Below are 13428 nucleotides of genomic sequence, written 5' to 3'. Positions count from 1 at the left end.
AATTCAAGTCAAATGAAATATGTCTAGATGAGTTCTCCTGGCTATCCTGTGTAATTTATTAAGTTGGAGAAAAGATATGTGGGGGGGGTGTGTATATATACATATATATGTATGTATGCATATATCTATATATGTTTATACAAACTTAAACAAATTCAACATGTATAATTTAAACTGCATTATGACTGCATTTTAAAAATGCATTTCCAAGGAAAAAAAAGAAAAGAAACTGCCATTTCTGGCCAGTAGAGGAATGTAAGATTAAAAATTGGGACATCTGGTTTCCATGCGTTGAGGTTAAGAAGCTATTAACTAGCTCAATAAAATTAAATTGATTGTTAAATTTGAGTCCAATTTCTTACATAAGGAGAATTATTAGCTACTGACAACATTAACTTACTTTCCATTCCTACCTACTATCCCTCAAACAAAAGGAGTGTAGGGGAGTTGGAGAGAGCCACTTCACACATAAAAATTTTAAGACTGTAAACTTTCTTCAATACAGGCCTAGAATGGAATATGAATGACTATACATGGCAGAACTGTATTAATCCTGTTTGGAACTGTTCACTGTTAAATAACTTCTTTAAATGCAAAAAAGTTTCAGAATGAAAATATATTCTTTCTCCTTAAATTAAAAAGCATTTAGTAAGTAATTCAAGGTTGGCAATGATATCTACTATTTAGTCACCCATTTCCCATATATTTGAGTTTTCTTATTGGATCCTTCACAGATTCAGTGTGAAGGCAGTCAAACCTGCTCCTCATTTCTAAATATCAGCACAGTATCTGAATCACATATCTTAAGAATACATTCTCCCTTCCAATGGTAAGATTTGACGCATTCCTTAAAATAGAGATGACAAATTAGGGTTACCAAATGACCGAGTTTGCCCAAAATAAAGGATTTCCTGGAACATAAGACGGTAAGTGCTAAACCAAAAACAGGTACAAAGCAAATTGGGTCGACTGATCAAACTATCACAAACTCAAATCCCTTCGAGAGCCAAGCCACGGTAACTAACATCCGTGAGTGGACAAGTGAATGGGTAACTGCAAAGCACATGTCCCAGTCTAATGAGAGTGTTTATTTCCATCTTTGGCTTAGAGAAGTTACTGAACCCATCTCATCCCAAACCTATGCTGACTTAATATTTTATTCATTTGTTTGATATTAATTATGAAGCATCACATGCCTTCATTAGCTTGATGTACTGGGTATCTGAGAAATCCAAGCAGTTTCATAAAGATTATACTAGACAAAACTCTCTCCATGAGGATCCCTAAACTTCACTTCTATAGATAGCAAAAATTAAGTATCATGAACCACAGTCACACATTGCTGTACCAACCCCTACTGGTTTCTGCTCTCTAAAGTATTATACCACCACTGCCAAGAAGTAGGGAAATAAATCACTGGGTTCTCAAGCTGGCCATGTTCCAAAGTTATTGCCCAATTCTCAATTGCAAGGTAATGATGGAACAATGGGCCTTGTGACACAAGCTTTTTCCTCTGCCAGTTAGATACTTACACTCTCTATTCCTCTGGCCAATTCAAACAGAAGTGCCAAAGATTCACCAGCAGCTATTCTCATGTTTACATCATCACAAGAGAGGAGGCTTGGAAGCTTATGGAAATGCCTAAAAAATAGTTAGTCATTACTATGTGAATACAACCAATTATGTCCACTAAATGTTGCTTTTATAAAATATGAAACTAAAAATACATACATCTCAAGCTTTTTCTTCACTTCATTGATTGGGCATATGGTCAGCAGTAGTGTCCATGCAAGAAGAGAGCTGATATGAAGCACTGTATTAGGGGTGCTGCAAATAACAGTAGTGTCTTTCTCTTTGAGATAGGATTTAGTGAAGATATTTTCCAAACATTCCAGAGTTGAGTATAGTTCCTAATGCATAAGAATATGAAGTAAGATAACCATCTTAAATTAGAAATAACTGCAGATAACTAGAATCAAAGGTTTTTTACTTACAGTAATGTCATCTGTGGCAATAAAACAGCAAACACCAAAGCAAGTTGCACACTAAAAAAAAAATATATATAGACATTAATGATTTTCTTATTAATTCTACATCTTCCTGCTTTTATAATTCAACATGAAAATGTTCTCAGCAGCATAATATATTAGGTCCCAAGCATTATATATAAGAGAGGTGAGGAGAGAAAGAATATTGAACTAAGATCAAAGGAAGTGCGTTTCAGCTCAAGCTCTGCTACTAAATTCACAGCATGACTTTAACAAAGTGATTCTGTTCCTCTTCAGTCTTCTTTTATTGATCCATAAAATCAAAAGCATGCAAAAGAATTACATAATTTCTCAAACAATTGCAGTTCCATAATCTATTATTTAAATTATTGAATTATTTTTATGAATCTATGTCAGTAAAGCATTCTGAAAGGGTGAACTATCCCCTTGTTTCCTTTCTGTATGCTTTACAGGTGCTTACTAGATCATTAAACTTCAACTGTAATTCAAAGATAGAAAGCTTAGACATATGAGATAAAGAAGCCTACCCTCTATCAAAAAGCCTTTAAAACACATTACAATTCCATTGGTTTTTAAGCTGTTAAAACTATACTCTTTTGTTCTTATGAAGACTCTACTATGAAAACTTCTAAAAGAAATCAGCTTCCAAGAAATAAGCACACAGGAGCAGAAATTTCATAAAATGTAAATAATTGTCTTCAAACTTACCACCTAATTAATTAATTAATCCCATTAACTCAGATTTCACTTATTCTGGATTATGCTGAAAAGAGGCTGGGAATCGTATAATTGCCTTTTGTTTGGGGAGGGGAAGGGCTAAACAAAAGTGAGTATACTATATGATTACAAAGGTAAAGCTTATCGAATAAAACATACTGAGAACACAACACTTACACAAGCCATCTACTTGCAACATAAACACAAGCCTTCAATTCTCAGAACATTTGTTCTAACAAATTAATCCATATAAAAATAGAATTTGTAATCAGAGATTTTATTATTCTCCACTTCCCCTTTCTCCACATTTTGTCACTAAAATTCCCTCATGTTGTTCTAGGCATTATTAAAGCTTTAAGTCTTTAAAGTCACCATTGGTATCAGGCCCAGGTTTTAGCCAGTTCTGTTCCAGTACTATGAGGATATCTGTGATATTAATCTGCTTGGTATCACTACTTTATTTTCATTTTATCATCCTAGTAAAAATTGGACACTGTTAAAATCTAAAAGTAGCCTAAGCATTAAAGGAAATTTTCAATCCATAATCCCTTCTGCTAAGCAAGCAGCAGAAGCAAGGCTACATCGTTCCTTTTGATGACTCTAAGAAAAACAGCCAATTAAAAAACTAGGACTGGCTGGGTGCGGTGGCTCACACCCATAATCTCAACACTTTTGAGAGACCAAGGCAGGAGGATCACTTGAGCCCAGGAGCTCAAGGCCAGCCTGGGCAATACAGCAAGACCCATCTCTACAAAATATTAAAAGTGAGCCAGACATGGTGGCACAGGCCTATAGTCCCAGCTACTCAGGAGGCTAAGGCAGGAGGATAACCGAGCCCAGGAGGTGGAGGCTGCAGTGAGCCATGATTATGCTACTGTACTCCAGCCTGGGTAACAGAGTGAGACCCTGCCAAAAAAAAAAAAAAAAAAAACCCTAGGACTGCCTCAATTTAATATGGATTCCATCTGCTAAACGGGGAGGCTGAGGTTTTTTAAAAATTCACAGCAACTCGGAAGTATGGAAAAAAAATGTCTTTAAATGACCAAAAAACTTACATACAATCAAAATTAAGTGACTGCTCCAAAAATCTACCCAGCAGAGTGTTTTCTGTCATTCTAGTACGAAATTATACCCATAGTTCCACATGATTTAAAAGCTGCACATATTCACCCAAAGAGAAGAAAAGAAAAAGTTAAGTAGCAAAGGCTAATTAAATACTTCAGAATTACTAACTACTGGAGGGCACGGAGATTACTATGAAGTTGCCAAACTCCAATTTCTTTGCCTCCAGGGCAAACAGCTAGACTATTCCCAGCCTCCAGGTGGCTGGTAAGCCAAGGAACTAGATGCAAAAGTGATGTGCTCTGGCTAAGTCTGTCACCTAGCTACCCTGGCTGCCATATGGAGAGAACCTAGAGGTAGGCCGAGCTGCAATGGAGGCCTGGGGTTCCTGCCAATTTGCATTGGGTGGTGATGATAAGAAGAAGAAATAAATGTTTACCAAGCTACTTAGACAAAGATTAATGTTACTTACCTTAAGTAATACTAACAAGGAAGCTGATTTGGATAATCAATATTAAAAGTATTAAAATGTTTCAAGCTTAAACTGATTCACTTGTTTAAAAAAACAGCTTAGGATCACGTTACTTTTCCAAATCCACTAAGACCACCTCAGTGTCTTCTGTTTTCTGTGACACAGTAAAACATCTCCATATGATCACTTATATCACTTATTACCGCACCAAAAAGAAAAAATAAAACCCCCAAAACCTAAAATCTAAAGTCAAGTGTTACAAGAGGTAAACATCCAACAATTAGAGAATGAAAGCTTTCTCAAACCCCAAAATTAGAAGACTTTCACAAGTTAGAATTTCAGAGTTTCCTATGTCTACCCAAATCCATAAATATAGAATTATCTTTTTTTGTTGTTGTTAAAATACAGTGCGTGGCTTTGTCTCCCAGGCTACAGTTCAGTGGCATGATTATAGCTCACCGCTGCCTCGAACTCCTGGACTTACAAGATCCTCTCTCTTGCCTCAGCCTCTTGAGTAGCCGGTACAGTACTACAGGCGCACCACGTCTGGGTGTCATTAATAGACAGATCTATAAATGTAAATATCTTATACTTACAGTTTGCCTAGCCTGGATACTAGCTGACCCATCACAAATGATTTTCTTTAGGACTGGTCCAAGAGTTTTCAAAATCTCTTCACTTTCAATTCCAGGGCCCAGCTGAATACAAAGAACAGATGCTAATGCTGCGGCTGCACGTTGCTCATCACTCTTACCTATAAAAGCAGCCAAGATGCAATCACGATAGTCTTTTCAGTATCTTACTAAGACAGTTATTTCCCAAATTTGATCAATGACAAAATAGCATTTACCATTTTTGAAACCCCATGCTCCAGGCTTTGATGTAAGTTACAAACTTAGGCTAAAGAGCTCAAACTATAGAAACAGATCTCACTCAAATCCTAGATCCCACTTATTAGCCAAATGATCATCGATTAATTACTCTTATTCTCTAAATAGAATTCCTCATCTGTAAAATGGAGATTGGTATCTATCTTAAGGGATTATTTTAACAGTTCAACTAAATGTGTTTCAAGCCAATTTCTGTCTTCAAACTCCTTAATGTACTCATATAAACAGTGCTCAAATTGCCCTTGAATTAATCTCCTAAGCATTTCAGATGTACACAGTCCATCAGGCAACCCTTCAGGGTTTCCCCACCAACATTTTTTTAAATAAATACAGGATTAAAAATAACTCTTTAAAACCATAAAAAATACATTTATTAACTTTTTTTATTTTATTTTTTTTTGAGACAGGGTCTCACTCTGTCGCCCAAGCTGGAATGCAGCGGTGCAAAAAATACATTTATATAAAGGTACATATAAATTAACTCTTGAGAACTGTATACACCACAAGTGTGGGGCAAATACTGAGCTTAAATTATTACCTGATAAATTAAAAATGTAAAAAATATGCAAACTAAAATGGAATATTTAAAGGTCATCTAGTCCAACAACCATTATAGCATATAGTTTGAAAGTAAAACACCTTTAATAGAGCCATTGTGTTATCTTTAAAAAGTTGGGTCTGCTATCAACTATACCAATAACAAGATATATCAGCTTAGACCCACCTCAGTTTTCCTAGGCCTTTCTTTATTCTATTCAATGGAAGAGGTGAATTTGATCAAAGGTTTCACTTACAACAAAATTTTTACTCTCAGGTAAAATGAGAAAAATAAGGATATAAAGCTTAGTTCATTCAATTTTTTAAAAGTACATTTCTACATTTTTGGTGCTACAATATTTTGCTAATAAAATAATGATAGTGGAGGATAATTATTTTCATAATGTTCTTACTTGGCTGAATAAGTTGGCAGACACCAAATCTCGTTTTGTTTTGTTTGTTATAATAGAAATCAAGTATTGCTTTGTTGCCCAGGTGGTCTCCAACTCCTGGCTTCCAGCAATCCTCCCACCTCGGTCTCCCAAAGTGCCACAATTACAGATGTGAACCACCATGCCGAGTCACAAGTCTTTTTAAATTTGGTGGTTCCTAAATCTAGTAAGCCTGGTAACACTGGACTTTAAGGTCTGATAAAATTATCTTTAAGATCTCTCTTTGGTCTTAAAAGTTCTATCACTGTAACAATTTGAATTCCAGAAATTCTATTACAAAGTTCTAGAATTCAAGTATTCCAAGGGATATCCTGAAAATGATGTAATTTACAGGTACAATCAATGTTTTATATAAGTGCAAGGGAAAATGAGCTAGATGTCTGACACATACTTTCAAGCTTTTCTGGTATAACAAGAGAATGACCATCACCTCTTCTGATACAAAAAAGGATGACAACAATCTACCCTAATCCTTCTTAGTTTCAAGCTATTTTTTTTGGTTTACGTAAAACAAAAACAAAGTTCTAACAAGTCTCATTTTGAGCCATAACAAGATGGTGCACTCCTTGACTATTAGAATATTTTAAGAGTGGGCCAGTGTTCCAGTGCTATTACTAAATGTTACTGAAAAGAAGATAACACACTCCTTATTAGTTCTACGTCTGTGACTCAAAAATAAGGGCATTACCTTTTTTCAGGCAGCGTTCAATGCTATCAGTTAAAGTCATTCTTCTTTCCAGAATAAATTCATACAGCATTTTTGAAGCCAGTGCATTTTTAATACCTTCAAGAGCTGCTTGCCTTGTCTTCGCACTATTTAACACCCAATGTAAGAGAAAGAAGATCCAGTTGGAGTATACAATAAATAACTTTTTTAAATCTTATTTCCTTCTAAACTTTATCTATGTATAGATTTGTTAAATCTAATTCTCATCAAGCTCTAACCGTTTGTCAATAATATAATTTAATTTCCATCTGTGACTCACCTTATTACACAAAACACTTAAGGCTGCTTTATATCATGGCATTTTTCTTGGTTTGATAGCCACAACTTTAAATGCCTACATAATATTTTATCGTTTGAATGTACAAGTATAGTTATAATGTATTGTTTTCCTAGATTACATATTTAAGTAAATTTACACTTTTTTTAAAACGATAAAAGTGCTAGAATTGCATCTTCAGGGCTTTTTAATTCTATTAAGGTCAGTTCTGAAGCTATAGTGAAGAAAAACATCTAGCTTTGACATTTTTTCATATCATAACATTAGTGGACAAGCAGCTTAAAAGCAAGGTTTCGTTATCATTTCTAGTTGAAGATTAACTTTTAATTCAACAAATTCATTTCTATTATAATCAAATACAGCTATGTATGTGCTATTATGCTAGAACAATGACTAATCTGACTCAATCTAAATTCTAATGGCATGTTACTACCCACATTAAAGTCCAATGGAATAAGAAACATCCAAAGTAAACAAATTAACCTTTAGGAAAAATATATTGCTATTATCTGAGAGCCGCACAAATTATATACATGTAAGGTAGCTGATTAGAATCACACAGAATAATCACTTCTCTCAGCTTTTGACTAAGATCAAGTCTGGAATCACACAGAATGGAGTTTCCAGTATTGCCTACCTCTTATCCAGGGTTAGGTCAATTAATCCCTTCAACTTGTACTCTAGGTCTTCTTGAGTTCCTTCCTCATCAAGGACTTCTGGTCCTAAGAAATAATATAAAACAGCCATCGTAATTTAAAAGAAAAAAAACAGGGAGTAATAGTGTACTTTAGCTGCAAGAATTCCTCCACCTGAAACATTTTATCTAGAGTTGCAAATTTAAATTTAAAACTCATACCATCTTCAGCAAAACTGGAAGGATCGCTATAACCACTGCAATGGCTCATTGTTTCAATTGATGCATCTTCATCACTAAAAGGCTGAACATTTCGATGCTGGCCACCTATTAGGTAAAAGAGGAAAGAGGTAAATTATTTTATTGCCATATACCTAAACATTTAACTTTGGAATTTTTAAGTTTACTTAAGAGAAATCCAGTAATAAAACCACAAACTCATTTTATAAAAAGAGATTTTATCACAAGTGAACATACTTAAATATTCTTAAACTAAGTTCACTTAATATGTATTTCAAAGCAACAATGATACATCAACTATATGCATCAGTCCTCTAACAGGAGGCATTCTTTTTTTTTTTTGAGACAGAGCCTCCCCGTTGCCCTGGCTGCAGTGCAGTGGCACAATCTTGGCTCACTGCAACCTCCACCTCCTGGGTTCAAGCAATTCTCCTGCCTCAGCCTCCTGAGTAGCTGGGATTACAGGCGCACACCACCGCGCCTGACAAATTTTTTGTGTATTTTTAGTAGAGACAGGGTTTCACCTTGTTGGTCAGGCTGGTCTCGAACTCCTGACCTCGTGATCCACCCACTTCGGCCTCCCAAAGTGCTGAGATTACAGGTGTGAGCCACTGCGCCCAGCCGAGGCACTCATTTTTTACGACACAAAAACTGATACAAAGGTGGGCGCGGTGGCTCCCGCCTGTAATCCTAGCACTTTGGGAGGCTGAGGCGGGCAGATCACCTGAGGTCAGGAATTTGAGACCTGCCTGGCCAACATGGCGAAACCCCGTCTCTACTAAGAATACAAAAATTAGCCCAGTGTAGTGGTGCGCGCCTGTAGTCCCAGCTACTCGGGAGGCTGAAGCAGAAGAATCGCTTGAGCCTGGGAGGCAGACGTTGCAGTGAGCCAAGATAGTGCCACTGCACTCCAGCCTGGGTGACAGACCAAGACCTTGTCTCAAAAAAAAAAAAAAAACTGATATGAAGATGAAATAATTATGTCTAGACCATGATTTCAAATCATGAAGACAATGAAAACAGATCCAGAAATAGTGTTGTATCATAGATAATCATAAGAATAAGACAAATATATTTTCCAATGAGAATGGCTGGACTTAGCAAACATGAACTTGTGAATGGGTTTTTGGGTTACACATGTCTTATGTTAAGGGGAATTAAGGAGTTAAGGCAGGGTAGTTTTAAAGACAACTTGAAGTGAGAGAAGACAAAAAAGGCTTAAAGTAGAAGTTTTGGTATTTGATATAATATAAAAGCCTATCAGATAAACTACCTTTAAGGGAAAGTTTCTACAATGTGCAAGAGTTTAAAAGTACCAATGCTGGCCGGGCGCGGTGGCTCACACATATAATCCCAGCACTTTGGGAGGCTGAGGCTGGCAGATCACCTGAGGTCAGGAGTTGGAGACCAGCCTGGCCAACATGGCGAAACCCAGTCTCTACCAAAAATACAAAAATTAGCTGGGCCTGGTGGCAGGCGCCTGTAACCCCAACTAATTGGGAGGCTGAGGCAGAGAATTGCTTGAACCCAGGTGGCACAGACTGAAGTGAGCTGAGATAGCATTACTGCACTCCCTGCCTGCGCAACGAGAGTAAAACTCTGTCTCAAAAAAAAAAAAAAAGTACCAATGCTGTTACTAAAAAAATAAAATCTTCTTTTTAAAAACTAGAATCTTTCTTTAAACTTCATTAACTTCAGGAATAAACACACAGTCACTTAGGGATTTTGTATCAATAAAAGGACTGCCAAGTCATAAACTACAATTCAGCACTGAGTTAAATTAAGTCCCAAATTCTGCCCCAAAAGTGACCGTGAGTCACCTGATTAACCTCTGAACCTAATTCCCTTTCAGTAAAATCAAAGTTCGTATGTTCAAATGTCACCACCTTAACGGTTTTTTTTTTAATGCTCCAAATTTAAGCCTGTTACTGTTGGGTTGGATTTTTTTTTTTTAACGGAGTTGTCTTTTTTAAAATCAAAACAGAGAATTTAGCAGATTTTTAAATTAACACAGCAAGCAAGTGGCCTTCAGATTTGCTTGCGTGGTGACAAAGTAGTAAAGCATAAAGATTAAGTAATGAAGCCAAAATCTCAAAATTTCTTGGAGTGCTTAGGACAGGAATAAACAAAGACCTATGACATCACACTCTATTTCTGGATCTATCTTCCTTGTTTTTATGACTGAAGTCACGGCAATAGACGAGTGTCATCTGATTAATTTTATTAACGTTTATTCACAAGTCAATTCACAGTTTTTCTTTTTCATAGCCTATTTCTAAGAGTATTCCTCCTATGCAGCTCTTACTCTGCTCCCTTAACTCATCAGTATTAATGATTTCTAAGATTCGAGGGAAAGAAAAAAAATACACATATATATATATATCAAGAAAAAGAACCCTGTATGAATGCCTGATATTTAGGTCAAACTCACCCACACTGTGATCCTAAGTACCATGAAAGAGATGGCACTCTAGGCACATAAAGTACTTATTTCTAGAGGGCTTACTAACAAGGTTTTGTTCTTTCTTGAAAATATTCTCTAAATTAAGTGCTACGACATACCTGTATAAAAGAAGTCAATTTTATTAGCTTCCTAAAACTCTCCACTAACATAAAAAATAAAGAGTTTAAATGGAAAACTCATTAAAGTAGTAATGACAATTTGGTTACATAGTGGAGACCTCATTTGAATCCCATTTCTTTTAGATGTCGTTTAAAAATACCAGTTAGGTAAGTGGCTTGTAAGTAAGCAAAAGTTTGTGTAATTTTCCATCTCTTCTACTTAACTATTATTTATTCATTGTTTATTAAACAAGTAAAACATTCACATGGGACCAAGTTAAAGTTTTAAAAAGTAAATCTCACCCCCATACCTTTCCCCCGCTCCACTTCTGAGAGGTAACCACAGTTAACAAGTTCTAGCACACACTTCCGAAGATATTCAAAGCATGTATTGTGCTACAAATTAATCAAAGAATTATTTTCCACTTGTTTACATATGCTAAAATTCAGTGGTGAAATGGATCTTTTCTACTAAAATAGTGAAAAGGTAGCAGCAATAAAGCTGATGAAAGGTCACAAATGAGCCCTGAGGCAAAATTTAAAAGGCAATCCCCGTACAGCCACCAGAGGCCTGTATAGGTACTACAAGCACAAAGAGGGAAGGAGGCTTGACCAGAAACTTTAGATGGGAATAAAGGTTGGTGCGTGATGTAGGCCATTACTAACATCATTATAACTTTCAAACTTTAGCTTTCAAACTTTTCCATTTCATCAACAAAAGGGTAAAAGAATAAAATAAATATCTTCTAGAAAGAATTCAAATGTTTGATTCAGATGAGGAAAAGCTGAAACACAGTGGTAAGAAATATCCTCAGACCAGGCACCGTCCCAGCATTGTGGGAGGCTGAGGCAGGAAGATCCCTGGGGACGAGGGGCTCGTGACCAGCCTGGCCAACATAGACCTTGTCTCTACAAAAAATGTAAAAAGTAGCCAGGAATGGTGTCACATGCCTGTAGTCGTAGCTACAGGAGGCTGAGGAGGGAGAATTGCTTGAGCCCAGGAGTTAAGAGGTTGAAGTGAGCTATGATCACACCACACTGCACTCCAGCCTGGGCGACAGAGCCAGACTCCCTCTTTCCCTTAAAAAAAAAAAGTATCCTCAATTCACATAGAGCAACCAGAGGCCACAATAAACTAATTACATATTTTACATCTTGATAAAGAATGAATTTCATCAACATGGAGAGCATTCAAAATAAAGAGGCACCTAAAAAATGTAAAAAATTGCTGTTTTAAGAATCCCTCCCTATGGTCAATTATTAAATGTTTAATACATGATCACGAGCTTTTGAGCTTTTTTAAATGCCAGTTTCCAATAACCTTTAACAACATAACCCCATATTTACTTTTCTTGTGAACAAAGGCATATCATTCTGAGTGGCAGCCGTGGCAGAGGGACAACTGTGTCCAAAAATACCTAATGGCTAATAGTTCCAGTGTGATAACGTCGGAGAATACTCCAATATTTAACTCCTGTTTAAATTTCTAAATAAAATATTACCCAGGTTATTTAATACTCGATTTGTGTTTATTGGGGTCTCTCCTAGAAGGGCCTTCCAATTCCAATTGGAATCCTTTTTCTTAACCATATAATAAGTAGAAAACCATAAATTCAGTTAAGCACCTACCCATCCCACCCAGGAAAAGTTTCAACTTCGTAGCGAGGGCACAATAACCTCAACTTTTAGCCAACTGCAACCTAAGCTCCTCACCACCCTGCCTCTCTGGGGCTCACTGCAGAGAACATATAGAATGCAGCACAAAGGAGAACGCGTTTCTTTCCCCCGTGAGCAGGAGGTCGCCTCGGGTGGTCGCAGAGGTGCTAGAGGTTCAGGGCTTCTCCAGGTGCCAGTTAGCGGAAGGAGCACAACCTAGGGGGGAGAAAGTGATCCTCCCGCCTCCGACGCCTCCGCCTGGCCAGGGGGACATGCGAGACGGAAAGCTTCCCCGGCGCCTCTGCGTCACCCTGGGCCCACGGCGCAAGGCCCAGGCCGCGTGACGCAAGAGCCCGTCCAAACCCGCCGGACGTTTGGCATCCCAGGAGCCCCATGTTGGAGCCGGGGTGTCAAAGGCGGCCAGTGACGCCACGGACTCAACTCCCCGTTCTTCCCCACCCGTGGTCGGGAACAGATCGGGCGAGATCTCCGCCGAGAAAGGAACTCTGACAATGGTTCCTTTCCCGCCCAGCTCCCGGTCAGCCCCTGTCCCGACACACTCTCAGGCCCAAGGACCTGTTCCTCCCCGCCCCCACGGCCGGTGCCCAAGAGTCCGGTTCGCACGCCAGATCTAAATCGCGCGAGGAGCAGCGCCCAGGGTACGCTGGGAATTGTAGTTCAGTAGCCAAACCACGCACCTTGGAAACGCAAATGTGTACATCAGAGAAAGAACTACAACTCCCACCGTGCCCAAGAATGGGAGACTCGCCAGCCTGGCCGGCAACCGGGATGCCGGCGGCGGGGATACCCCTCACCTGCTGTCGCCGCCGTCGCTGCGGCTGCTCCTGACCCGCCGCCGCCAGCACTGCCACCGCGGTGGGGAGTGTTCCGCTTCTTGTTCTTCGGCATCGTGGGACGCCCGGTGCCGCCCAGAGTCGGAGCTTAGCGAGGATCAGCCGATGGAGCTGCACTTTTTACTCGTGCGTCTGTGCGGCGGGCGGCTGAGAGGCGAGTCTTCGGCTAACAACAGAGGCGAGAAGCGTCGGGGGTAAGAGTGGGCGGTGGCGACAGCAGAAATCCCCGTGAAAAGCTGTGATCGAAAACGATACATGTTTCTCTCTAGCGCGGGAGCTAAGGCGGGGCAGGGGAGGCCACGACGCCTTAAGTAGCAAGACCGCCACCTGACGTCACCC

The 13428-nt window shown here is 38.6% G+C and overlaps 2 protein-coding genes across 4 annotated transcripts in view; both read right to left on the bottom strand.

Annotated features, from left to right (window-relative positions):
• Window positions 1–13428, bottom strand: part of IFRD1 (interferon related developmental regulator 1) — a 25598-nt gene extending 12170 nt beyond the window's left edge. Inside the window, exons 1-8 of one of the 3 annotated variants that reach the window (XM_009243154.4) lie at window positions 13051–13428; window positions 8000–8104; window positions 7781–7865; window positions 6828–6952; window positions 4857–5014; window positions 1995–2045; window positions 1732–1910; window positions 1533–1641 (exon numbers count right to left, since the gene is read on the bottom strand). In XM_009243154.4, coding sequence (XP_009241429.2) covers window positions 1533–1641; window positions 1732–1910; window positions 1995–2045; window positions 4857–5014; window positions 6828–6952; window positions 7781–7865; window positions 8000–8104; window positions 13051–13144 — 906 coding nt within the window. In that variant the 5' untranslated portion in view covers window positions 13145–13428. Of the gene's footprint in view, window positions 1–1532; window positions 1642–1731; window positions 1911–1994; window positions 2046–4856; window positions 5015–6827; window positions 6953–7780; window positions 7866–7999; window positions 8105–12208; window positions 12820–13050 lie in introns of those variants that run through there. The other 2 variants (XM_024249797.3, XM_054559687.2) reach the window with 2 other exon arrangements.
• Window positions 10270–13346, bottom strand: LOC129060452 (uncharacterized). Its single transcript, XM_055078601.2, has one exon. It carries the CDS (start codon window positions 13344–13346, stop codon window positions 13188–13190), a length of 159 nt encoding a protein of 52 aa, XP_054934576.1. The 3' UTR covers window positions 10270–13187.

This window comes from Pongo abelii, chromosome 6 (genome assembly GCF_028885655.2).
Source record: "Pongo abelii isolate AG06213 chromosome 6, NHGRI_mPonAbe1-v2.0_pri, whole genome shotgun sequence".
Lineage (NCBI taxonomy): Eukaryota > Metazoa > Chordata > Mammalia > Primates > Hominidae > Pongo > Pongo abelii.
Note: the sequence above shows the minus strand (reverse complement) of the source record. Positions and strands in the feature narration are given on the sequence as shown.

Bases quoted from the DNA above. Each gene is read 5' to 3' on its own strand.
- LOC129060452 (XM_055078601.2), bottom strand. From the start codon at position 13,346: ATGTATCGTTTTCGATCACAGCTTTTCACGGGGATTTCTGCTGTCGCC.